General features: G+C 41.1%; 2 protein-coding genes across 3 annotated transcripts in view; both read left to right on the top strand.

The window, feature by feature from the left end:
- LOC131137647 (diacylglycerol kinase zeta-like) overlaps window positions 1–10,755 on the top strand; it is a 52,481-nt gene extending 41,726 nt beyond the window's left edge. Inside the window, exons 30-37 of the mRNA XM_058085831.2 lie at window positions 330–401; window positions 494–550; window positions 1,106–1,161; window positions 7,804–7,844; window positions 7,965–8,085; window positions 8,164–8,200; window positions 8,384–8,483; window positions 9,842–10,755. Coding sequence (XP_057941814.2) covers window positions 330–401; window positions 494–550; window positions 1,106–1,161; window positions 7,804–7,844; window positions 7,965–8,085; window positions 8,164–8,200; window positions 8,384–8,483; window positions 9,842–9,958 — 601 coding nt within the window. The 3' untranslated portion in view covers window positions 9,959–10,755. The remainder of the gene's footprint in view (window positions 1–329; window positions 402–493; window positions 551–1,105; window positions 1,162–7,803; window positions 7,845–7,964; window positions 8,086–8,163; window positions 8,201–8,383; window positions 8,484–9,841) is intronic.
- A 391-nt stretch (window positions 10,756–11,146) lies between these two features.
- On the top strand, window positions 11,147–25,847 carry LOC131137728 (midkine-A-like). 2 transcript variants are annotated; one of them, XM_058085991.2, is made up of 5 exons: window positions 11,147–11,294; window positions 18,432–18,508; window positions 18,686–18,853; window positions 18,941–19,102; window positions 25,409–25,847. In XM_058085991.2, exons 2-5 carry the CDS (start codon window positions 18,433–18,435, stop codon window positions 25,435–25,437), a joined length of 435 nt encoding a protein of 144 aa, XP_057941974.1. In that variant the 5' UTR covers window positions 11,147–11,294; window position 18,432; the 3' UTR covers window positions 25,438–25,847. The 2 variants fall into 2 exon arrangements, with proteins under 2 accessions (XP_057941974.1, XP_057941973.1); XM_058085990.2 differs by lacking the exon at window positions 11,147–11,294 and adding an exon at window positions 12,451–12,733.
- Window positions 25,848–27,500: the final 1,653 nt, after the last annotated feature.

The following is a 27,500-nucleotide window of genomic DNA, read 5'->3' as shown; positions in this document are numbered from 1 at the left end:
TTCTACCACTTTTCCTCACGAGGGTCGCGGGGGCACCCTGGACTGGTGGCCAGCCAATCACAGGGCACATATAGACAAACAACCATTCACACTCACATTCATACCTATGGACAATTTGGAGTCGCCAATTAACCGAGCATTTTTTTTGGAATGTGGGAGGAAACCGGAGCACCCGGAGAAAACCCACGCATGCACGGGGAGAACATGCAAACGATATATTAAATTATAAATTAAAATAATACATTAAAAATAAATATATTATAATATATTGTTGTATATTCACTTCCTGTGATGATCTTATGTCACAACCATATGTCTTGTCATTGTAGGATGACCAATGACAGCCCTGCAGCTGAAGCCTTCGCAGGCAGCCCAACACCCGAGGTCCGAAAACTCCGAAGGTTGGTCACAAAACCGCCTATTGTCTACCATATTGTTTTGTTTTGTTGTTTTTTTCCCCTCTAAAGCTGTTACTGCTTTCTGTCGGTTTCAGGAAAGGCTGCATCCAGCGTTCTGTCGTCACACAAGATGAACTCAAGCCAATAGTGAGGTGAGTACACAAATGAAAAAGTACAATCTGTGTGTCATCGGTTCATGATCAAGACTAGGTAGGACAGGGGAGAACAAGACTAGATTAGGCCCGCCATCTGAAGATACGGTGTGGGATCCAAGGAGTTCTAAACACCACACTTCCACTTTTGGTTTCAGGTTCAAACGACTGTTGTTGGCTTGCAAGGGTCTCACTCCATTGTATCATAACGACTGTCATTTTGCATTCCCAAAAGAGTAAAGCCAATCTTGGTTGGCGGATGGCCGTCCACACCATCCTCTCAGAATAAAGCTGTCCTACCTAGTAGTCTTTAGCATGAATTGATGAAGCGAAACGTCTTCTAAATCAGCCTGAATAGTTTATTTGCGATTGATTCAAGACAGAACGGAAATACTAGATGGATGTTTCTTTTTGATACTTAATTGAATTCCCCATTTTGATAATAAGATCCGCATTGATTTAATGCTGCACATGCGGATCGAACACAAACCGTGACAAAACATGCATATATATGTGTGTGTGTGTGTGTGTGTTTGTGTGGTGGTCTCCCTCCAGACATGAAAAGGGTCAGAAGCCAAGTGATGCAGGATGTGAAGAAGGAGAAGAAAAAGGTAGTGCACACATACTGACTCATACACAAGTGTGATTCTTTTTTTTTTTTTTTTTTTTTTGCAACTCTAGCTCTTTGGTGAACTTGTGTGCCTCAGGCGCTTCAGAAATAATGCAGCTTCTATGTCTAAAAAAAAAGCCGTACAGTATATAAATCTAATCCGCTATTATTGTTTGTTTAGTTATTTCTTTTAATGTCCTGTTCAGCCAGTAAAGCAAATGATAGTATTGTTGATCTGCATGCCCTTACATGTTTGTATTTGACATTATTTCATATTTTATTGGGAGTGGTTAGCATACGGGCTTCACAGCTAGGAGACACGTGTTCAATTCCACCCTCGGCCATCTCTGTGTGGAGTTTGCATGTTCTCCGGGTACTCCGGTTTCCTCCCACATTCCAAAAAAAAAACATGCTAGGTTAATTAGCGACTCCAAATTGTCCATAGGTATGAATGTGAGTGTGAATGGTTGTTTGTCTATATGTGCCCTGTGATTGGCTAGCCCACCAGTCCAGGGTGTACCCCGCCTCTTGCTCGAAGGCAGCTGGGATAGGCTCCAGCACCCTTGTGAGGATAAGCGCTAGAAAATGAATGAAAGAATAATTATTTAATGTTTTATTGGGAGTAGTTAGCACAGCTAGGAGACACATGTTCAATTCCACCCTCGGCCATCTCTGTGTGGAGTTTGCATGTTCTCCACGTGCATGCGTGGGTTTTTTCCGGGTACTCCGGTTTCCTCCCACATTCCAAAAACATGCTAGGTTAATTAATCAGTGACTCCAAATTGTCCATAGGTATGAATGTGAGTGTGAATGGTTGTTTGTCTATATGTGCCCTGTGATTGGCTGGCTGGCCACCAGTCCAGGGTGTACTAGTTCCAGCACCCCCACGACCCTCGTGAGGATAAGCGGTAGAAAATGAATAATGTTTTATTATGAGATGTATTTGGTGCGTTCAGAACGAAGCAGGAGGGGATAGACAAGGAAAGAATAAATTTAAATTTCAATTAAGCCGAATATTGTTTCCAGACAACATCTAAAACTGCCGAAACTACAGTATAAATAAATATTCCACACATATTGTTTCTCTTTCTTAACCTTCTGTTTTGTTAGTTGCTTTGACACACTGACAGATCCCAAAAGGTCAGGCAGGTAGCATCAAACTGAAGAGCTCAGTGGAGCAAGTGACATGTATGTCTCGTGGTGTGTGTGTGTGTGTGTGGGTGTGTGTTTTAACAAGGATCTCCTGTATTATTTCCTGTTGATATTGCAGTGATTCATTCATTTTATCGTAATTCCGGGTCAAAAATGCTGCATAAAATCTAATCTATAATGACAAGGTAATTTAATCACATGCTCTTTGTGTAAGTTTCATCACAAGGAAGCCTGAGTTGAATGAGATCATCTCTAACTATCTCAATGCAAGGGAAAATGACGTGAAATGTAACTTTCTCTCCAATGCACTTAATAGCCTCCAATGCACGCACTTACTGGCCCTTCCATCTTATCTGGTGAAGCAGAAGAAGCAGTCAAGGTTTTCCCTCCATTTACTCACTCAGCATGGGAACCAGTTTAGATATGTGCTGCAGGAACTCTCGATTTTGCGCAAATAAGGTGAATTTGAAAAAAATCATTAGTCCATGTACTCTATATATTGATATTGTCAAGGCAAAGCGAGAAACACAGCAATCGTGGAGTGTTCGACCGGCAACCAGGTCCCATGCACGTGGGCGGCAGTGGCACGGGAGGTAGAGCAGGTTGTTCAGAAACCGGAAGATTAGTGGTTCGATCCCAGGCACTGTTGTTGTGTCCTTTGGCAAGATACGGCGCCCACTTGGCGTCAGCGTGCTGCCCACATTGAATGTGAGCTGAGACTACAGATGTAGCTTGAATGAATAATGGGTTCACTGTGAAGCCTTCAAAGGCGAGATATAGTAAACTGTACAGTGGTGTGAAAAAGTTTGGGCACCCCTAAATAATCCCCTGGTTATTGGGATCAGCTATTTCAGTGAAACCGACGAGAAGGGAAATGATGTTTATAGGATTTACAGGAAGTATGCAATAATTATTTTTTTAAGTAGGCAGGTGCTTAAATTTGGGCACCCTTTAAGACTAATAATTGCAACACATAATTAGTTTGGTAAGCTCATTGACCCTTGACCTGCATACACAGGTGAAAGGGTATTCAAGGTGACCAATTGCAAGTTGCATCGTTTGTAACAAGTAGAACCACGGTAGCCTCAAAACAACTGTCAAATGACCTGACAGCAAAGATTGTTCAACATCATGGTCTAGGGGAAGGATACAAAAAGCCAGCTCAGAGATTTCATTCTGAGGAACATAGTGAGGAAATGGAAGACCACAGATACAGTTCTAGTTAAGACCCGGACTGGCAGGCTAAGAAAAATCTCAGATTCAGTGTATTCAGTGTAATTTACACAAGGGGATGCTAAACGGGAAAGTCATGCGTAAGAAGCCTTTTCTGCCCACAAACGGCGTCGCTTGAGGTATGCTAAAGCACATTTGGACAAGCCAGCTTCATTTTGGAATAAGGTGCTGTGGACTGATGAAACTAAAATGGACATGAAGAATGAAGAACACAGCATTCCAATACAAACACTTGCTGCCCACAGTAGCATTTGGTGGTGGTTCCATCATGCTGTAGGGCTGTGTGGCCAGTGCAGGTACTGGGAATTGTTCAGGTTAAAGGTGGAATGGATTCCAGCAGATTATCAGCAAATTCTTGCCAACAATCCTCAAGAATCAGTGACAAAGTTTAACCTAAAACCTAATCAAATTCTCCTAAGGCATTCATGTAGACGAACAAGTACTACGTTCTGGAATGGCCATCTCAGTCCCCAGACCGAAATATTGTTGAAAATCTGTGGTGTCATTTAAAGCAGGCTGTCCATGCTCAGAAACCATCACAGTTAGTATCCTAACTGTGTTTATTTTTGTGTAAGTCATGGAGCAAAAATATGTGTAGCATTATAGCGTGCGCATATACTAATTTGAAGCAGGTTGTCCATGCTCAGAAACCATCACAGTTAGTTTCCTAACTGTGTTTATTTTTGTGTAAGTCATGGAGCAAAAATATGTGTAGCATTATAGCGTGCGCATATACTAATTTGAAACAAGTTGTCCATGCTCAGAAACCATCAAACCTGACAAAACTGGAGATATTTTGGAAAGAAGAATTATCAAAAATACCTTCAACCAGGATCTAAAACCTCATTGGAAGCGTTTATTTCTGCAAACGGATTATCTACTAAATATTGATGCCAAAGAGATAAACTTATAAAAGTAATTTTCCATAGTAAACTTCCTTTGTTTCTTGTCTCCTCTCTCCAAGACTCTCGTTTGCAAAAAATTGCTTTCTCAAAAAATGTACTTAGCTCTACTTAGATCCTCCTTAAAATCCTTTATTTCCTGAAGTACATCACGTGTGTACAATTATTCACTTTTTCTACTTTATCTGTAATTTGTACACAAACCCTTGTTTCGTGTCAAATTGCTGTAATGTTTGCTGTTTCTTGCGATGCGTGTGTGTTTTTGATTTGTCTTCCAGCCACAAAAGCTCTTAAAGATTTTTCATGTCTGTTCTCCATTTAACCCCCAACAGCCCCCCCCCCCCTCCGAGGGAAGGCTCACATAACTGGATTATAGGTCTCTTCTTTTTAGAGTGAGGGGCGGGGAGAGCAAGAATTGAGGTCAATCTTATAAACATTCATCTCAGGATCTTACTTCAGTTGTACACGCTTTGTTTGCACCGTGCCACAGCGTACGGTGGGGGGAATAAGTATTTGCGCCCCTGCTGACTTTGGAAGTTTAACCCCTATCAAAGTAAATATATAATCTCTAGAAAAATATATACGGTAAACAAAAGCAAACGATAAAAAACAGTAGGGATAAAAGGGGACATATTATACCTTTTTCCATTTTTCTGACCTATAAATGTAATTAGAATGTTATATTCTTGTTTTAAACCATGCCAAAGTTTCAGATAATGAGCTTTGAGCATTTGGAAGTGAACCCTGAAAGAAGTTTGGGATGGCTCAAAACAACCGGTTTCAAAAGGCGTGGTAAATCTGCCCCTTTGTGATGTCACAGAGGGGTGGACTTCATTATATGGGCGTAGCTGTTAGCCAGATGAGCTCTCTTCCTATCCCCCAAGCTGTGCTTCTCTGTTTATGTTGCGAGCAATGGCTCGTACAGGAAAGCCATATTTGTTTACAATTCCGAAAGACGCCACCATCAGGAACAAGTGGTTGGATTTCCTGATTCCTTACCAGCAAAGGGAATGTATTTGAATCTGTCATCGGATTTCACACTGGACTGTTTTGTGAACTTGGGCCAGTATGCAGCTGGACTAGCCAACAAACTTGCTGAAAGCCGACACCTTTCCAACGTTTGGTCGTGGGGAAGAGTCAAAAGAGCAATTATTAGTGTCCTAACTCTGTTTATTTTGTGTAAGTCAAAAATCTGTGTAGTATTATAGCGTGCGCATATACTAATTGTCATTTCCCACCACAATTCGTGGCATTTGTTACAGATTCTGTAATGCTAAATCTGCTTAACATTTAGAGATGTCTTGAAGTAACATCTTTTCTTGAGAAACTTCGCACTGTCCAGTCTGGACTTCCGGATCGGATTCGGATTCCCACACATATGGCTGTATGTTAAGAGGCAACAAATGAAAAAGATACATCGCTGTTTATTATCAACCCCTATATCGTAGTCCTTTTAAGTACTAGCGAGTGTGACCAACCACACTGGAGTGGGCGTCCCGGGGGTGGAGGCGAACCACAAAATCCCAAGCAATACAGCTGAATAGGTGCAGATTCTGGAAGAACTAGAAAGCTTTCTTTGCATTTTATTGTGTGCAGCTGCTCTATAGGAGTCCATAACTCAATACAAAGGGCAGAAAATTTTGCATAATACATTGTTACCGCCAAAATACTTATTTTGGTACAAAATAAATGATGTGTTTATTTCGTTTACAGTTGAGGTTAGAATGGATTTTGTGGGCAGCAGGGATTTGCAGAGTGTAGAAAGCGTGAGAGCCGTGAATGCTCGTAGCTTAGAGGGAACCCTGGTGAGGAAGTCTTTTATCCGGGAATATTTGAGAAGAGGAAGGCCGAGAGTGTCCAGTTTGGTGGTGAGAATGTTTCGGAAGGATTCTACTAAAGGCTGAGCTGTAATCCACAAAGAGCATCCGGGCGTAGCTCTGCCGCTGTTCCAGGTGGCTCAACACGGAGCGACAGTGATGGAATCCTCTATGGAAGACGGTCCTTGATGTGTTGGAGCACCAGACTGTTAAAGAACTTCCCGATTACCAAAGCGAGGGCCACGGGACGATAATATATACAGTAAATCTCTCATAAGCACGCTTAACAACTTAACCTCTGGTGTCCGCCATCGGGTTCGGGGGTTGCCGTGGACCCTTTCAGGTTCAATATCTCCGGCCTCCCTAGAGATGCAGGCTCCAAATGAAGCTCTGGAAGAATTGATGGACGGCAGAGTCTTCCAAAACGTTCCCAACACACCCTCACTCAATGTTTGGATCCGCCATATCTGTCCGTCATCCGCCATCATCTAATCCACCTCCTTCATGTCTTCATGTCATTATTGTTCCTTGACTGAAGGATCATTTCTCCTGTGAAATACTGTAAATGTGAAATATATTTAGCAACTCTAAGCCATTTGTCTTGGAGAGAATAAAGAGGTTTGATGCCCAAGGCGGTATGGAGGATCTAGCAACTGTTCCTTCTGTTTAAGGATACTGAAGCTCCATGAGGACATCCCCTCAGGTTCCCTTAATCGAGTGAGATCTTTTAGGGATCGAACGGCAAATATTATAAACAGTGCATTTTATATTATTTATGATCAAGCGTAGTGGTTTGGAAATGTTTTCCATGTCTTTGGAGTGCGGCTTTTGGTTGGGAATTCTGGCAGATTGACAGAAACATGGTGAAGATCGGGAAGCCTACTGTTTCCGTTGCTATGTTGGCATGAATCCTCACCCTCGGGAGGATCCCTGGTGATCAAGATGCAGGAGGGAGCGGAGAATAGCGAGTCAACATGAGATCAGCACCGTTTATTTTGCTCCTCTATGTAGTCACTTGCGGCGGCACGGCGGTCTAGTGGTTAGCGCGCAGACCTCACAGCTAGGAGACCAGGGTTCAATTCCACCCTCGGCCATCTCTGTGTGGAGTTTGCATGTTCTCCCCGTGCATGCGTGGGTTTTCTCCGGGTATCCAAATTGTCCATAGGTATGAATGTGAGTGTGAATGGTTGTTTGTCTATATGTGCCCTGTGATTGGCTGGCCACCAGTCCAGGGTCCGAAGACAGCTGGGATAGGCTCCAGCACCCCCGCGACCCTTGTGAGGAAAAGCGGTAGAAAATGAATGAATGAATGAATGTAGTCACTTGCTCTGAGACTCAGGTTCGATTCCCTGCTCGGGTATCTCTGTATATAGTTTGCATGTTCGGGTACTCCGGTTTCCTACCACATTCCAAAACAAGCTACAGGTTGAGTGAGTGTGGTGTGAACCAGTCCAGGGTGTACCCCGCCCAAAGACAGCTGGGGTAGGCTCCAGCATATCAGTAATTATTGTGCATGCAATTCTTTTGTGTCTTTTCTAGAGCTGCTGATTCAGTGTGTAAAGAACAACAATGTGAAGAAGGTGAGTGGATATTTTGGCTAACGTGAACCTCTTATTCATTCATACTTTTTATTATTATATTATCATATTTGTTGCTTCATGTTTTAACGTCAAATTCAATATTGTTTTTGTGTGGAAAAGCTACAGGAACTGCATAAAAGTGGGTGTGACCTCAGTTGTGTTGACCAATCGGGTTGTAGCCTGCTGCACCACGCCGTCAAGGCGGGAAGCAAGGAGATGGTCCGCTTCATTCTTGACAACGGTAAGTGTGGTGACGCGTCTCCGTGGAGATGTCATATGCATATTTATATCATTTGTCATCATCTGCTTAATTTTTCAGCGCCGAGTGACATTGTTGATGTGACGGAACACATACAGTGAGTCCATGTTTGTTTTTATTCTTAGAAGAACTTGATGTACGGTGGAACCACACAAATAATTTGTTGCATTTCATTTGTAAAACCTGTGTTGTTTAGCGTGCTAGCAATGCATACACGCCAGACCCGAATATAATAGCAGTTAGCTTCTGTGGCTCTCACGCTACCGCTGTTCCTCCACAGCGGCGAAACGGTTCTCCATCAGGCTGCGTCATTGTGTCACAGGACCATCTGCCATTATCTGGTGGAAGCGGGAGCCTCGCTGATGAAAACGGATATGCAGGTTGGTAAAAAAAAAAAAAAAAAAATCACATACCATAATAACTTCTACGCCGACCTTTCAACTTTGCTACCCGAGCCATCTGACAAAGATTCTGATTGGGGGAGAAGTGGTTTGGCACGTCACATCATCAGCATCAGTTATGCTGCTCTTCCCGCTAATGCATGATCCTGACAAATGGGGTTGTAGGGTACAAGTACCATTTGTTTACATTTAATATATTCACAAGAACAACCTTCTAAATACGGTTTTCGACATTATCAGAGACCTCTAGATTAGAATAAACACCATAATAGTCACTATAATAGGAGTAAATAAGCTATTTAAGACGTAAATAAGACTTGTGTTTGTGTGTGTTACTATAAATAGGTTCCCTAGGGGAGCAGATGGAGTGGTGGACAGGAAGTGGTGTTAGGGTTTCAGAGTTGAGTTTCACCTTGACAAATACAAATTCCACCTTAAGTCACGGCCCCAACAGGAGTTTTATTCCGGATTTTTGTGGCTAGAGTACATGGACACAGTAGAAATATAATCTACCAAATCAAAAAATGATGATTATTTAAGAAAGGAGTGATAAAAAAAATTGGCTGCAGTGTTTCCAGTCGTGTATATGTATGTTAGATTTTTTTGTCCAATCAGATTTTTTCTTCTATGTGTTGCCATATCAGTGCCGCCCCCAGTAACATACACACTATTAACAATGGGACTATTTTTATAGTCTAATTTATAGTTTATTAAATTTAAGATTGACCTATCAGGGTCAGCTAGTTGGCCCACAGTGACATCAGTATTTCTCAGATCAGATCAGAGCAAAAGTGTTCACATGCCAAGTTCCATATATACTCTATATATATGTGAAATATACAGTATAATACATGAATTATTTATTCAGATATGGGTAGAGTAGCCCAAACAACTGTACTTTAAGAGTATTGTTACTTTACAACAGTACTCTCAAATGTTTGGACGGGAGGGGACTGTCGGGGGGGTGCGTTTTCATTTTAATGCAAGAAAAAGAAGAAAGAAGAAGAAAAAAAACACTTTTGGCCAAAATAACAGAGTGTCACATGAAGATGATTTAGTGGCCTAGCCAGCCTCCGGACCGTAATCCCAATCCGTGGGCTGTGCCTTTAGGTGGGGAACTAAAAAAAAGGCTTGTGAGGTGAATCTTTGAGTGTCAATAACCGCCGCCGCACTTAGGTGATCGGAATGAGACCATGTTTTGGATGCTCGTGTAAAGCGAGGACGGAGGTGTCAACCAATCAACAGCTGATGTTGAGTTAGCGCCGATGAGCAAGGGAATAATTATTTGCCTACCATTTTAAAAATAAATAAAAATTCAAACATGTGTCTCTCGCCAGGGTGACACGCCAAGGAACCGGGCGGAGAAAGCGAATGATGCTGAGCTGGCAGCCTACCTGGAGAATCGGCAACACTACCAGATGATTCAGAGGGAAGACCAGGAAACGGCGGTCTAAGCGTCTTTTAGAAACAAATAATGATGATGACAATGACGACTTTAAATGTCACAAAAGCAGCTCAGGACACACAACCTCAGTGAATATTTGCTTTACCGTGTGGCTACGTTCTCGTGAGGCGCAGTTTTAAAAACGCCGGACTGGGGAACGTCTGCTAACAGATTTCCGCTATTATCAGTAAGCCATATAGAGCATTTTTTTTTTGCCATGTAAAACATTCACATTAATATTTGATTAAATTTTTACATTTTTTAACCTGCCTTCAGCACGTGTTGCTATTTTAGTGTGCTGTATTGTATCAGTGCTGAGGGCTTTTGTTGCCTTTTTGATGAAAATGTATATATAAATATATATATATGTAGTATATTAAGGCCATATCCACATAAACAAAGATATTTTCAATATCCATAGTCATGTAAGAAATGAAATCAACACCCGTCAGTAACAGTTATGTTGACACATGAGGTAATGTTACACAAGTCTCCGTACATAAAAAAATATTTTCCAAAAAGTTCAATTTTAAGGTGAAAACACATATAAAAAAATGCCTTTTTAAAAATATCAATGTTGGTGTGGACATGGCCTAAGACCAAATATTCCCATACCAAAAATTATTATTTTTTTAAAATTTTGTTAGCAACTTGTGCTTTCCACCTGAAACTGAGCAGAATGATTATTTTTTCTATTCTAGACATTGCCAATTATTCTTTCATGGACTGTAAGTACATACACTGGTTGTGAAATCATTATTTACAGTAGATACATTTACTTGTGGAAGTGTTTGTTTAATAACATTGTTATTATGATTAAAAAAAAAACAATTCCTGTGATTTTAGTTGACAGCTCATATAATTGTCTGAGGATCCAACAAATCAGGTGATTTCCGTGAGAGACGAGGAAGACTATGAGAAGTGGATCAGACATTTTGATGAGCTTGTTGGGTATGATGGAGACAAGGATCTGACCGTTTCTGAGCCTGGTGACGTCATAACGCAAATAAGATGAGTGAATTTATTCCCATCATAAACCTTTAGTCGTACTTAAGACTTTTCTCATTTACAGTATGCATTTATCTCTAAGCATTTTTAAGCTACAACCATTTGAAACAGTAACATCCATGCATCCTACTACTAGGGTCAAGGGGGTATGATGGAGCCTATCCCAGCTGACTTCAGGCAAGAGGTGTGGTACACCCTGGACTCGTCGCCTAATTACAAGGCACGTGAAATAGTAACCGCCCTGATGGACTCCATGAAGGCCGGGTACTCTGAAGTGTTGTTTGGGACGTATGCACAAAACGAGGAGTTTGGTTCCAGAACCTGAACTGTGGGTCGAGGTGAGTCAGACTAAATTTAGTCGGAATGTCTCTCGCACAAGTTCGGACTTTTTCCCCATCAGAGAAGTCACATTCCATGTGCCGAGAACCAGATTTGGAGGCTTAAGACCGCCACCCAAAACTTACGCATGCCCCTTTAGGTGGTGCGTCTACAAGGGTAAAATAAGTACTAATAATATATATTTTAGGGTGGCACGGCGGTCGAGTGGTTAGCACGCAGACCTCACAGCTAGGAGACCAGGGTTCAATTCCACTCTCGGCCATCTCTGTGTGGAGTTTGCATGTTCTCCCCGTGCATGCGTGGGTTTTCTCCGGGTACTCCGGTTTTCCTCCCACATTCCAAAAACATGCTAGGTTAATTAGCGACTCCAAATTGTCCATAGGTATGAATGTGAGTGTGAATGGTTGTTTGTCTATATGTGCCCTGTGATTGGCTGGCCACCAGTCCAGGGTGTACCCTGCCTCTCGCCTGGAGACAGTTGGGATAGGCTCCAGCACCCCCGCTGGACCCTTGTGAGGAAAAAGCGGTAGAAAATGAATGAATGAATAATAATAACAATAATAACCAAGTGGTTAGCACACAGGCCTCACAGCTACAAGACCCAAGTTTGATTCCACCCTCTGCCATCTCTGTGTGCACGGGCCTCACAGCTAGGAGACCCGAGTTCGAGTTTGCATGTTCTCCCCGTGCATGCGTGGGTTTTCTCCGGGTACTCTGGTTTCCTCCCACATTCCAAAAACATGCTAGGTTAATTAGCGACTCCAAATTGTCCATAGGTATGAATGTGAGTGTGAATGGTTGTTTGTTTATATGTGTCCTGTGATTGGCTGGCCACCAGTCCAGGCTCTAAGACAGCAGGGATAGGCTCCAGCGGTAGAAAATAAATAAATGAATGAATAATAACAATTTTTCCAACACAATATGAGTGGTGTCAGACTGGTGTAGTCTCGTAGGTAGATTACCATGGTAACAAGGGGATGCTAGTCTCAAACCGCTGTGGCATGCAAATGACTAAAATTCCTGTTGCTTGCGTCCTGTCATCTTCATGCAAACAGACAGGAATCGATCACACTTGACATAAAGTCCGTTTTGCAAAAGATTGAAGTCATTAAAGCTTTGCGGTTGTGTGTGTGGGGGGGGGGGCTTGTTTGGACACGCATCCCAAAAGTAAAGCAGCGGTTTATGCCCTCTAGTTACTTCTGTTGGTCTGTGGAGTAACACGGGTCTTTGTGTGTTTGTGTGCTCATGTGTGGAGTGGGGTGATGGGGATCTGAATTGAGCTAATGCAACCAGAATGAACTGGTTTTGGAGACAAAAGCAAATGGGGGGTGCCTCGGGAGGAGGGGGTGGGGGGGTTTGTGTGATGCTCACAGAGACAAAGTACTCGGAGAGAAAGTTTACATCCTCGACTACCACTCAAGTCCAAGCTGCTCCACAAGTAAGTACCCTTTTAACTTCTTTCAAGTTGTTTGTTGTCTTTTTAGCAACGATATTGTAGTTTTTATTCCTTTTTTCTTTTTTTTTCATGTTTTTTTTTTATTATGCAACATTCGCTAATAGGGCTAAAGAGAGCATTGAGATGGTGTGTAGTTTTTTTGCTGTTATTCTGTAGTTCTAACACATGGGTAGGCAAACTACGGCCCGGGGGCCAAAACCGGTACATCAAGTGTTTGAATCTGGTCCAACAGTTGTTATCAAGAGTGTCTTCTTCAGTAAAAAAAATCTGTTTTGTTATTGGAAATGTGGTCTGCTATAATACGAAGAGATATAGATAAGAGATAAGCACATATAGCAGATTGTATGACACTTTTACAGATAAAATAAGACAAATAATTCCAGGTGGACTAATTATATCAATTTTGTTAACTCAATGTGGTCCGCGAGTCAAAAAGTTATTATTATGGCGGTCAAAGGTCACACCACAGGATATATTTTCCTCTCTGGTTGTTTTAAATTCAACTATTACAGAATTTCTGGTACTACAGTGGAACCTCGCTTAGTGGTCGACTAATTAACATAAACTAACAACTCTATTAGTTAGCAAAGAACCACAGTCAGCTGCTGATGATGTCATAGACGGGTGGGGGAGGGCATTGATTTACGGTTTCCACGCAAGACAAAAACATCTGAGTGGTTAGCGTAAAGGCCACACAGCTAGAAAACCCAAATTTGATTCCACTGTCAGCAGTCTGTGTGGTTTCCTCCCACATTCCAAAAACATACTAGGTTAATTAGCAACTCCAAATTGTCCATAGGTATGAATGTGAGTGTGAATGGTTGTTTGCCTATATGTGCCCTGTGATTGGCTGGCTCGCCCGAAGACAGCTCCAGCACACCCGCGACCCTCGTGAGTATAATCGGTAGAAAATGAATGAATATGTTAACACTGTTCGACAACCCAAACCGGTCGCTAACTGAGAAATATAAACAAACCAGGGCAAACAAACTAGCCTAGCCTAAACCAAAAAATAGTGTCAATGTAAGAACTATAATATGCATATGGTGGGGGGGTTATACTTTTAGTTTGAACTATCAAATAGCATTTGAAAACCTGTAAAACTGCCACAACAAAAATATAGAAAATGTAAACGTTTAAAGAACACAAGGAAAGGTCCGGGTCCTGCATTGCTGTGCCAGCGTAACCAAGGAAACCATTATGTACCATGCAACATTGTGAAGTGTCTACACACAAAGGCAGGTCTAAGAACCCCCCCCCCTTGTTGACTCATTTACCTTTTGCTATGAAATCATTGAGTACGATGAAGAATTAGAGGACGGTGACAACAATGCTTATATGCTCTATGTCACATCAATACAGATCAATATAGATCATCAATCAAAAATATTAGTCAATGACAACACAACTGAACCCAAATTCCCAGGCCAGTTGGGACACATAGTCTCTCCACCGTGTCCTGGGTCTTCTACCGGTTGGCGTCCGAACCAGATCCCCAAACCACCTCATCTGGCTCCTCTCAATGCGGAGTAGTAGCGGTTCTACTCCGAATTTCTCCCGGATAACAGTGCTTCTTACTTTATCTCTAAGGGAGATCCCAAACACCCCGCGGGGAAAACTCATTTTGCCCGCTTGTACCCCCGATCTTGTCCTTTCGGTCACTACCCAAAGTTCATTAAGGTCGGAAATTCCGGTAAATGTAGGAAATCTTTGAAAAGTCCTGATAAATAGTCAATCATTAATTCATTTTTGTACCGCTTATCCTCACGAGGGTCGTGGGGGGGGGGGTGCTGGAGCCTATCCCAGCTGTCTTCAAGAGGCAAGAGGTCTTCAAGAGGCCAGCCAGCCAATCACAGGGCACATATAGACAAACTCACATTCATACCTATGGACAATTTGGATTAATGATATTTAATGTCTTATTTAGATAGCTGAAAATGGTTGAGTTCTATTTACTTACATTGGATCGCTTTCGGCAAACTTTAAGCCCAACATGCATCAATGTGGCCCCACGCATCCTTAGGTTGTTCCGTGGAAATAGTTTGGACAAACTATGCGTTAAAGCAGGGGTCTCAAACATGCGGCCCGCGGGCCAAATGTGGCCCGCAGGACACTAGTTTGAGGCCCCCGCCTTGATGTGAAAGTTTAATGTTTGATATGGATGCTGTATGGTATCATGTACCCAGAAAAAATGATTAAGTTTTGATTAATGTTCATGTTAAAGGTTAAATAACTGTTAATAGTTATCCTCCCTATCCGTGTGGAAGTGGTAAGTTTTTGGCTATTAGCTAATTAACCTAGCATGTTTTTGGAATATGGGAGGAAACCGGAGTACCCGGAGAAAACCCGGGGAGAACATGCAAACTCCACACAGAGATGGCCGATGGTGGGATTGAACTCAGGTCTCCTAGCTGTGAGGCCTGCGCGCTAACCACTTGACCACTGTCTAGCCCTGATAAATAGTCAACACTCTTTATTTTTTAGTGGCTTTTGGGCTAAGACAGAGCTAAGCTAAGATGTGTATGTTTTGTTCAGATAGCCTAGCAAACATTGCCCTACATTGGTTTGGTTTTAGCATGTTGTACAAAATGTATCAAAGCTGTTCCCAAATGTTTTTTTTGGGGTTTTTTTTTCTGCATGCAGCCTTGGAAAAGGCTTGAGAGCGAATCCTCCAGACAGTATAGGCTGTGTATGATAGGATTGGAGACAAACAGAGACGTGTCTCCCCGGCATCCCACCGTAGTCAACTGACCTCATTCTTAGCAGAACAAATGACTGAAAAACACTCTTAACTATTGTGTCACAATTGCGGCTGGTCCAACCCCGTTCTGGTGAGAGACGCTAGCTCTTTGGATTAAACGCAAGTTTAGAAACAGATACAGGACTTTCTTGAAAAGAATCCAGACCATAATTAGCCTTCTAGCTTTAGTCATCATCGATGTAACTCAGTCTCAAAATACATACTAAGCATTTTGCTAAGTCCTATTATCCTTTGTTGTTATTCCTTTGTATTGAGTTATAGACTCCTATAGAGCAGCTACACACAATAACCTGCACAGAAAGCTTTCTAGATCTTCCGGAATCTGCACCTATCCCAGCTATATGTCATTAAGAAGAGAGTCAAAAGTTTCTCTACGTAATTTCAATGTTTATATAGTTCTAAAACTCAATATTCTGAGGGTCTTGAAATCCAACATACCCCCAAAACTTGGCTCTCTTGTGTGAAAATGTCTGGCAGTCAGCGAGTTAATTAGTGTGAGGCATATTTCAGGGGTCTTCTCATTGACTTTACGAAATGCTGGCACTTGCAACTTTCTTTGGCTTCATTTTGAGTTATTTAAAAACACACACAAAAAAGCTTTTGAGCCATGAAGCCATGAGAGAGAAACACGACTGGATTCAAGAAATAACAAAGATGGTGTCCATGGTGACCTCAAGGTAAAACTAGCCTTAAATCAGTGGTTATCAAACCCTTTTGGAGATGAAATTATTCCTTTGATTTTTATTTTCGATTGTTTCTGTATGTGAAACTAACAAAACTGACAATTTCAGCTTTCTAAAAAAGGATGAATTGGATTTACGTGATTTCTTATGGGAAACGAATGCAACAGATTAACGATGCTAACCAAGGTTCCATTGTATTCTGTTGGCTATTTGCTAAGCAATAGACAGTGGTGGGAAAACGTCTTTTTCCCTTCCTGATTTTGTATTTTATTTCATTTGTCACACTTAAATGTCTCGGATCATCCATCCATCCATCTAGTTGACTTCGGACCAGAGGCGGGTCACCAGCCAATCACAGGGCACATATAGACAAACATTCACATTCATACCTTACAGTTCTGTGGATGATTTTAGGCCCACTCATCTTTGCAGAATTGTTGTAATTTGGCCACAATCTAGGGTTTTTGGTCTTCAGGTCAGGACTTTGACTAAGTCACTCCGAAGTCTTCATTTAGTTTTTCTTCAGCCATTCAGAGGTAGACCTGCTGGTGCGTTTTAGATCACAAACAGATGGTAGTCATCACACTACCACCACCATACTTTATTCCCTGTCATAAATACTGACAGTAACTGAAGAAAGTGGGGGTCTGCGTATATTTGGATATTGTTGTGGGGTCTTTTGTGACCTTTTAGATGAGTTGTCGCTGAGCTCTTGGTGTAATTTTGGTTGGCCAGCCACTCCTGGGAAGTTTTCATCACTGTTCCATGTTTTCCGAATTGTTTATAATGGCTCTCACTGTGGTTTGCTGCAGTCCCAAAGCTGTAGAAATGGCTTTATTACCTTTTCCACACTGGTAGATCCCAATTAATCTGTGTTAAAATATAACATATATTGTCATTGACTAATATTTACATAATAAATATTATATAAGCAATATTTGTTTAATGATTTGAAACATTTAATTGTGACAAACCTGCAAAAATAATAAGAAATCAGACTTTTTCACACCAGTCTATATATTAATCCAAACCATTATATTCAAGTAAATGCTATTTCTTATATATTAAATTCCTGGTCTGGTCTTCAGCTTGTGACCATGTGCCCACATGGGTACATTTGTCTGTGCTGACTGAACGCAAAGCAATTGACCTCTGACTTCCACCAGCAAACTTAATGAGACACACATCTTTCCGTCTGTGAGGGAAACGGGAAAATGCTCCGTGTTTAATGTCAGCGTTGCACTGGAAGAGCTGGAAATGACCAACCGCTTTGTGGCAATTGCAGCAATCTTTAATTTTTTTTTTTTTTTATCTGTTTGCTGGTCTTGGAGTAAGACAGCTTCTTTCCTCATGGGAGGCTCCGGAGATGCCTTCACCTCCTTCCCTGGACAGCCTATTAGAGCAGCCGAGTTCTAATTGCAGTCTTCCATTCTCCGACTGCTTTTTGTTTATACTGGAATGGATACAGCGAGGATAAATTCTTACTTAAAACCACCGTAAACGACAATATTTTATCGGGAAGCAAGTGCTTCATATTAAGTGTTTAAATCAAAGGTCTCCAAAGTGCCGCCCAGGGGCCATTTTTGGCTCACAGATTTATTTTTAGGCCTAAAATATAACTACTTAGTGAAGATATTTAATGTCTTATTTAGATAGCTCAAAATGGTTGAGTTCTATTTACTTACATTAAGCCCAAAATGCATCAATGTGGCCCCACGCGTCCTTAGGTTGTTCCGTGGAAATAGTTTGGACAAAGTATGCTTTAAAGCAGGGGTCTCAAACATGGGGCCCGCGGGCCAAATGTGGCCCGCAGGACACTAGTTTGAGGGCCCCGCCTTGATATGAAAGTTTAATGTTAGTGCGGCCCATGTACCCAGAAAAAATTATTACGTTTTGATTAATGTTCATGTTAAAGGTTAAATAACTGTTAAGTTATCCTCCCTATCCGTGTGGAAGTGGTAAGTTTAAATTTTAAGTTTAAGGGAAATAACTTGAAGGCTACCGTTTAGGTGGCTAGCTGTCTAGTTTGCGAGTTAGTTTACTTTAAAGGGTTGCTAAACAAAAGCTACTCATTAGCATCCGGTCAGCTTCCAAAAGCATAACAAATGGAAAATTATTGGTTGAATTTTTTTTATGTTCGGTAACCTCAGTTGGTTGATTCCGGGCAAAGTGCTGCCTAGCATAGCATAGTGATTTTTATCATATGGATTTTCTTGATTTTTGTGCACTCGGACAGGATGAAGGCTACGCTGCTGCTGCTCCTCGTCGCTCTCATCACCATCAAAATGGTAGCTGGAGGGAAAAACAACAAAGGTAGGAGATTTTCTTTCCCACGTGTACATTTTGCTCCAAAAAAATGTTCTTTCTATTTGTTTACAAATTATATACTTATGTACAAATACAAATTTCAAAGGTATTTTGTTGTGTGCTTGAATTAGCAGCACATTCTCTGGAGGCACGTCTCTTACTAAATCTTTACTCAATCCACAGAGAAAATCAAACCTTCCCATTCCGGGTCAGACTGCACCGACTGGCGCTATGGAAACTGTGTCCCTAGCAACGGCGACTGCGGCACCGGATTTAGGGAGGGGTCATGTGACCAGCAGACAAAGAGAATGAAATGCAAAGTGCCCTGCAACTGGAAAAAAAACTTTGGAGGTAACACCCCTCGAGCCTCAAATGGGACAATCCAAAGATAATTTTTCATTGAAGGAAAAAACTAATCGGTGTTTTCTTCCTGTTTAGCCGACTGCAAGTATCGCTTCGGAAGTTGGAGCGAGTGCGACGCAAGCGCTGGTATCCAGACCAGGAACGGGACACTGAAGAAGGCGCTCTACAACGCTGAATGCCAACAGACTATTTCTGTCTCCAAACCCTGCCTTGGCAAAACCAAGACAAAAAGCAAAGGTTAGAATACCTGCTGTGGAAAAACACGACACAAGCATAACCGTCCCCCCGTAATATGCAGTAATTTTATAGTAGTATACCCTCATTTTGTTCAATTCCACCCTCGGCCATCTCTGTGTGGAGTTAGTTATTAGTTATATTAGTTATATTATAGGGCTGCACGGTGGTCGAGTGGTTAGTGCACAGACCTCACAGCTAGGAGACCAGGGTTCAATTCCACCCTCGGCCATCTCTGTGTGGAGTTTGTTAGTTATTAGTTATATTAGTTATATTATAGGGCTGCACGGTGGTCGAGTGGTTAGCGCACAGACCTCACAGCTAGGAGACCAGGGTTCAATTCCACCCTCGGCCATCTCTGTGTGGAGTTTGTTAGTTATTAGTTATATTAGTTATATTATAGGGCTGCACGGTGGTCGAGTGGTTAGCGCACAGACCTCACAGCTAGGAGACCAGGGTTCAATTCCACCCTCGGCCATCTCTGTGTGGAGTTAGTTAGTTAGTTATTAGTTATATTAGTTATATTATAGGGCTGCATGGTGGTCGAGTGGTTAGCGCACAGACCTCACAGCTAGGAGACCAGGGTTCAATTCCACCCTCGGCCATCTCTGTGTGGAGTTAGTTAGTTATTAGTTATATTAGTTATATTATAGGGCTGCACGGTGGTCGAGTGGTTAGCGCACAGACCTCACAGCTAGGAGACCAGGGTTCAATTCCACCCTTGGCCATCTCTGTGTGGAGTTTGCATGTTCTCCCCGTGCATGCGTGGGTTTTCTCCGGGTACTCCGGTTTCCTCCCACATTCCAAAAACATGCTACGTTAATTGGTTAATTGATAAGCGGTAGAAAATTAATCAATGAGTGAATTTGTATTTTTGATGGTGACATTAGGATAAGGATGCACGGTGGATGAGTGGTTAGTGCACTGGCCTCACAGCTAGGACACCCAAGTTCGATTCCGAGTTTGAGTTTGCATGCGTGGGTTTTCTCCGGGTACTCCGGTTTCCTCCCACATTCCAAAAACATGCCAGGTTAATTAGCGACTCCAAATTGTCCATAGGTATGAATGTGAGTGTGAATGGTTGTTTGTCTATATGTGCCCTGTGATTGGCTGGCCATAGCTGGGATAGGCTCCAGCACCCCTGCAACCCTCGTGAGGATAAGCGGTAGAAAATGAATGAATATCCTCATTTTATAATCCAGACGGCGATCATATCCCAAAGGAATTAGCATCTATCATGGTAGGATATCCGAATGCCTTAAAGGGGAACTGCACTTCCTTTTGGAATTTTCCCCATCATTCACAATCCTTATGTGAAACATGAACACATTTATTTCCATTTTACAAGTTAATACGAGCTAGCTAACAATGCACATCAATGGGACACAACAGTTTTGACGCTTAAGCTTTAAAAAAAAAACATAAAAAAAACACTAACATTGTCCTATTTCCATAACTGACCTGTATATTAATTGATCTACAGCGATATTGATATTGTAGCAGCTAACAAGAAGTACTATATTTCTGGTGTAGTACCACAGCACCTTGCTATAAGTGTTATAATGGCATTATAATGCAGAGAAAACAGAAAGAAATATTCATTCATTTTGTAACGCTTATCCTCACGAGGGTCGCGGGGAGTGCTGGAGCCTATCCCAGCTATGGCCAGCCAATCACAGGGCACATATAGACAAACAACCATTCACACTCACATTCATACCTATGGACAATTTGGAGTCGCTAATTAACCTAGCATGTTTTTGGAATGTGGGAGGAAACCGGAGTACCCGGAGAAAACCCACACATGCAAACTCAAACTCGGAATCGAACTTGGGTGTCCTGGCTGTGAGGCCGGTGCACTAACCACTCAACCACCGTGCAGCCTTATCCTAATGTCACCATCAAAAATACAAATTCACTCATTGATTAATTTTCTACCGCTTATCAATTAACTAATTAACCTAGCATGTTTTTGGAATGTGGGAGGAAACCGGAGTACCCGGAGAAAACCCACACATGCACGGGAAAAAAAATGTGGCTGATGGTGGAATTCCTAGGTATGAGGCCCGCATGCTAACCGCTCGTCCGCCGTGCAGCCCTGAAAGAAATGTGTTAAAAAAAATGAATCCGACTAAATGCAGACTGAAGTTTGTTGCTTTGCTAGTACGGTTGGTTTGGTCAAGTGTCAACATAGTCCAGGACCAAAAGGACCAGATAAAACTTGCCAAGGGATTCTAGTCATGAGTGACAAAACTATGATCGCATTTTTGCAACAAAATGCTGAAAATCATCAAAAAAAAATCTGATTAATTAATTTCAGTTAATTTCAGTTAATTTCACTTTAAATGGAATCAAAGTAGAAAACCCCCAGAAATAGTTTTAGGTGCATGATGTCATTGAACGATGTAAACAACACATACGCTGTCCAATCGAGGTGCGACTTTATTCCTTATGCTTTCCAGAAGGTCCGACTCTTAAGTGAAAACAGACGTTTTGCCATGAATAATTTCTTGGATGAAATAGTATTTGTCACCTCCATAACCCAAAGCGGGAGCCAAAGAAGATGAGAATGAAAAAAAATAACTCCTGGGTGATGCGCCACACCAGACGTTAGGCCGAGATTGAGACTGTGGCTCATTCTAACCCACTGGGACACCTCTGGAACCAATCAATGGGTAACGGTTCCAGACGGTTCCACTCTAATAGACGTGATTACATGTCGTTCATTTTGAACATCTGACACCAACGTCTGAACATCTGACACTAACATTTGGGTCGTCTTGTCCCATCAACAAAAACTCTTGTCGCGTTTTAGTCGCCAAAGAATCATGATTAGCTCATCACCGTCACATGATCTAGCTTCCTAAAGTCTTTCTTGCGTTTTGTCAGATGCGCGGAATGTTTCAGCGGTGCCGTTCTGAATTCCCTATGGCGAACTGAACGATAATGACGGCTGAGGTGTCGGGATGCTACATCCATCTCCTTTGATTGGAGGAACGTGCCAACATCTATTTCATCTAGCTCTCCTTTGTTCTGGGCTGCCCTGGGTGGCGTTCAAAGCCCTGTGATGATTACGTCGTCGTTCATTCGTGCGTTCAGATCCATCTCATCAAATCTAGTTTTTATTTGCTCAATGTTATTTTCTTTTGCTTCTTTCTCTTCCTCAAAAGTGGCACAAAAAAAACCCGACATAGCCCTGTGTGAAAAGGTGCCCCCCCTTTCCATTTATAAAGCTTTGAGACTTTAGCTAACCACAGTGAGAGCCATTATCCACAATTGTCAAAAACGTGAACAGTGGTTAACCGTCCCAGGATTAGCCGGCATGCTAACCAAAATGACACCAAAAGTGCAACAATGACTCAACCAAGAGGTCACAAAAGTCCCCACAATATTCAAAGAACTGCAGTTAAGGGGGGGTCAGGGTTCTTTACTCCACCATAAGAACGACACTGGGCAAAAATCAAAGACCTTTGTGAAAATACTCTGTGATCTTATAAGACAAAATTTGACATTTTTTTGTAAAATTTCGTACAGTAAAATATGGTGGTGGTAGTGTGATGGTCTGGCGTTATTTTGCTGCCTCGCTGTAATAAATGGAACCATGGATTCTGCTGTATACCAAAAAATCCTGAAAGCAAACATCCGGCCATTTTTTGTAAAATTTTGTAAAAGTAAGAACATCATACCAACAGTAAAATATGGTGGTGGTAGTGTGATGGTCTGGCGTTATTTTGCTGCCTCGCTGTAATAAATGGAACCATGGATTCTCCTGTATACCAAAAATTCCCGAAGGTAAACATCCGGCTCTTTTTTGTAAAATTTCGTAAAAGTAAGAACTTCATACCAACAGTAAAATATGGTGGTGGTAGTGTGATGGTCTGGCGTTATTTTGCTGCCTTGCTGTAATAAATGGAACCATGGATTCTGCTGTATATCAAAACAATCCTGAAGACAAACATCCGGCCATTTTTTGTAAAATTTCATAAAAGAACATCATACCAACAGTAAAATATGGTGGTGGTAGTGTGATGGTCTGACATTATTTTGCTGCCTTGCTGTGATAAATGGAACCATGGATTCTGCTGTATACCAAAACAATCCTGAAGACAAACATCCGGCCATTTTTTGTAAAATTTTGTAAAAGTAAGATCATAGCAACAGTAAAATATGGTGGTGGTAGTGTGATGGTCTGGCGTTATTTTGCTGCCTCGCTGTAATAAATGGAACCCAACAAATGACAATTAGCTTTGTTAGCTGCAGGTCATATGTGAGCTGCATCTGATTTACTGTTCAATTCCAACCTATTTCCAATGGGACTCAGGCCTCATTGGTTATGTGGATAGAAATTGGATACCTATCCCATCGACTGCAGTCTTAATGGCGGGGTCGCATATATGTACGTATGTGACCTATTTGTCATGTGACTTATATGTCATGTGACCTATATGTCACGCAAAGGCATGCTCTGCCATGCCAGACTCCAATAAAGGTCCTCACAGAAGATGGAAAAGCTCTTCTTCACATCCAAAAGTTAGTTAGAAAAAAACGTAGCATTGAAGGAGCTCCCATTACCCACCACTCCTGGCTCTGACATCCACCCACTCACAAACCCCCGCAACAGACGTTGCAGTAAGTCCTCCGTAACCTGCCATCGCCAAAAAATCTTGTCTCTTCCTTCTTGGACTCATTTGGATAAGAAAACAAGAACAAAATCCTAGAAATTTCCACAAATGGGAATACATGGGAATACAATGTGATTGATGTCCGGTTGTGCACATCAATTGAATCAATTGTGTGCAGTTTACATGTTGGAAAAGCTAAGTTAGCAATTTCATACACTCCTGTGGACTCCTATAGAGCAGCTACACACAATACCCCGCACAGAAAACTTTCTAGATCTTCCAGAATCTCCACCTATTCCAGCTGTATTTCTTTGGATTTGACTGTTTTGATTCATTCCACCTATAGCCCGCCTCCGAGCACGTCCCCACAAAAGTCCCCACAATATTCAAAGAACTGCAGTTAAGGGGGGTCAGGGTTCTTGACTCCACCATAAGAACAACACTGGGCAAAAATCAAAGACCTTTGTGAAAATACTCTGTGGTCTTATAAGACAAAATTTGACCTTTTTTGTAAAATTTCATACAGTAAAATATGGTGGTGGTAGTGTGATGGTCTGGCGTTATTTTGCTGCCTCGCTGTAATAAATGGAACCATGGATTCTGTTGTATACCAAAAAATCCTGAAGGCAAACATCCGGCCATTTTTTGTAAAATTTCGTAAAAGTAAGAACTTCATACCAACAGTAAAATATGGTGGTGGTAGTGTGATGGTCTGGCGTTATTTTGCTGCCTTGCTGTGATAAATGGAACCATGGATTCTCCTGTATACCAAAAATTCCCGAAGGTAAACATCCGGCTCTTTTTTGTAAAATTTCGTAAAAGTAAGAACTTCATACCAACAGTAAAATATGGTGGTGGTAGTGTGATGGTCTGGCGTTATTTTGCTGCCTTGCTGTAATAAATGGAACCATGGATTCTGCTGTATATCAAAACAATCCTGAAGACAAACATCCGGCCATTTTTTGTAAAATTTCATAAAAGAACATCATACCAACAGTAAAATATGGTGGTGGTAGTGTGATGGTCTGACATTATTTTGCTGCCTTGCTGTGATAAATGGAACCATGGAGCAGCTACACACAATACCCCGCACAGAAAACTTTCTAGATCTTCCAGAATCTCCACCTATTCCAGCTGTATTTCTTTGGATTTGACTGTTTTGATTCATTCCACCTATGGCCCGCCTCCGAGCACGCCCACTCCGCTGTAATTGGTTACTTTCCCAAGTACAGACGTTGCAAACTGTCATCGCCAAAAAGTCTTTTGGTTAAGAAAACGAGAACAAAATCCTAGAAATTTCCACAAATGGGGCAAAGTTTACTTCCATGAACACACGGCAATGTGCCTGATGTCCTGTTGTGCTCATGTGAGTCACTTCCTGTCATATTTCTACCTAAAAAGCATGCTTACTAAATCACCATGAGGTACTTTTCTTCATAGCCAGGTGGAAATGGGAGTGGTCACATGACCACAAATGTGTTCCATTGCCTAGATACAGGAGGGCATCTCACATTACCCGATGTCTCAAATGGACACACCTTCCCTGACACTTGATAAGAAGTGGAATATTAAATCACCGTCCTTGCATGAATATTCTATTTTGTATTGTGAACTGTTTGTTTGTTAACTGAGGTTTAGTTTGGATTCTGCCAAATTATTTTCTTCCTGTTTCATCTTTGGTTTCCAGGAAAGAAGAAAAAAGGCAACAGACAGTAGAGACAAGAGAAGACTTGGACCAGGAGATCTTTTGGAATTGAACCAACTCATCTCTGACATTTGGACAGTAGGACTGACATCATTAGAATTCAACTAGATGAGATTCCACAATAATTCATCACAAATAAATCTCGGAGACAATCTCATGTTGTCAATTTGATGATCTTCAAAAGGGATTTGCATCAACCTGCTATTTACTAATGTTTATTCATGCGTAGCGATTAGTAATTAGCATTATTGGGTCTACTTTGTAGCAACACAGACAACTGCCATCAGGTATTATGTCATAATATCAATAGAAGTTCAAGATGTATAATACTACTAATAATAATTATGGTGCAGATCTTTTTTTTTGTATACAGGAACTGATACTAATAATAATAAAGAGTTAATAAAAAGTTGTGTGGAGTTGGTGATTGATGCAAACATAGCAATAAACATAACAATAATATGTTGTTCATTAATACAAGCAGTTCTCAAAATGACTTTTTATAACCAGCCACCACCCGAAACAAGCAGACAAAAAAAAAAAAAAAAAAAAAATTAAACAGTCAGTGACTGATGCACAATCGTGCCCCCTGCATTGTGGTAGTTAGGAAACAAATTTAAAGGGATAGTTGGGATTTTTTTTTTTTTTTTACATAAAGTTCTAAGTTATATCACTTCCTGTCCTGAACCGATCGTCCATGCTAAACCAAGCTACCTTCTAATGACGCCATTTATACAAACTATATTTTGTAACCATATTTTTATGATGCACATTTGAAGCCGAAAGTGTCCAAAAATCTGTTAAAATGTATTTTTACATAAAATAAAAGAGCTTATTGTCGTTGCATCATTGCTAAGAATATAAAGAAGACATTATACCACCAAAGTAAAGTAGGGAAACGACATTTCTAAAGCTGTGATTTGAGGACAAACTGGGAAGAGCAACAAAGGAACAGGAAATGGAGACAAGGGAATCAATCCCACAGATTGCTTGGCAGCGTTGACATAACCCACATCACATATTATTTCTTTCACCAAAGAATGGACCTTGGCAAAAAAAATCGTTTCGGTGGCCTCATTTAGTGGCCACAAGAGATGGTGGAAATATTAGAAACGACACATAGAAACATTGTTGTGACTTCAGTTTGCCTCCTAGCTGGAAGAAATCCAGCGTAGTGTAGCTTATATTTGCGTCACCATGGTTACAGCATGCTGATGACTTTAAAGGGAAGATAAAACGCAGCATGGAGTTGTGCAATAGAGGGTGTTTATTATCATTGTAAAATGAAGATCTTGTACATACTTATAGTTTGACCACATATTTTGTATTTATAACGTACAATATATATTTTGGAAAATATATTTTACAAAAGAAAACAGTACAAATGGAACAAAAAAACATTACAAACATGTCAGAAAAAGTTGTTTTCCCAAAAGCTGCCAAAAACTTTTAAAAAGTAAATCAAGTTATGATCAATTATTGACCTTTGTGAGCTAGCATTAGCTTGTTTAACAAATGTTTATTTAAAGCAACCTTTTTTTGTTTTTGTGAGACCAACTTAGCTAATTTCAACTCAAACAAATATATAAATAATATGTTTGGTGTGAACTACGTCATGCTAATGACAAAGTTTAGCTACTCACGTTAGCTCGCACTGAATGCATAGGCTAGCGCAATGTCAACATGACATATAACGCCGTGATTGCAATTCGTCTTATTTGGCCCCGAAAAAATAATTTCTATTCAGTTTAAACTTGTCATTTTTTTTGTTCAAAATCTAAAATCTAAACGCAAAATCTAAGCAAAATCTAAAAGATCCGAGCGCACTTTACAGTATACTCAATTATACTCCATACCCGTGGAATGGCCCCTGGAACAACAATAAAACATTACTGTTTGATTTACCCTTTAAAAGACGAGATTTAGCTTTTGGGAACCCAACTCTGTCCAATTCGGATTTTAAATACAAATAATATACATTCCGTATAGTATGTACATTTTCAGAATAAAACAAATATACATTGTATATTTCCATTTCCATTTGTTCTAAATAATACACATATAAAATACACCT

This window comes from Doryrhamphus excisus, linkage group LG17, assembly GCF_037039965.1.
Source record: "Doryrhamphus excisus strain RoL-2023G ecotype Guam linkage group LG17, RoL_Dexc_Guam_v1.1, whole genome shotgun sequence".
Lineage (NCBI taxonomy): Eukaryota > Metazoa > Chordata > Actinopteri > Syngnathiformes > Syngnathidae > Doryrhamphus > Doryrhamphus excisus.
The sequence above is the reverse complement of the archived record's forward strand: the minus strand, read 5'-3'. Positions and strand labels throughout refer to the sequence as shown.

Bases quoted from the DNA above. Each gene is read 5' to 3' on its own strand.
- LOC131137728 (XM_058085991.2), top strand. From the start codon at position 18,433: ATGAAGGCTACGCTGCTGCTGCTCCTCGTCGCTCTCATCACCATCAAA. The intron at 18,509-18,685 runs GTAGGAGATTTT...CTCAATCCACAG, and splicing joins TGGAGGGAAAAACAACAAAG to AGAAAATCAAACCTTCCCAT. The intron at 18,854-18,940 runs GTAACACCCCTC...CTTCCTGTTTAG, and splicing joins CTGGAAAAAAAACTTTGGAG to CCGACTGCAAGTATCGCTTC.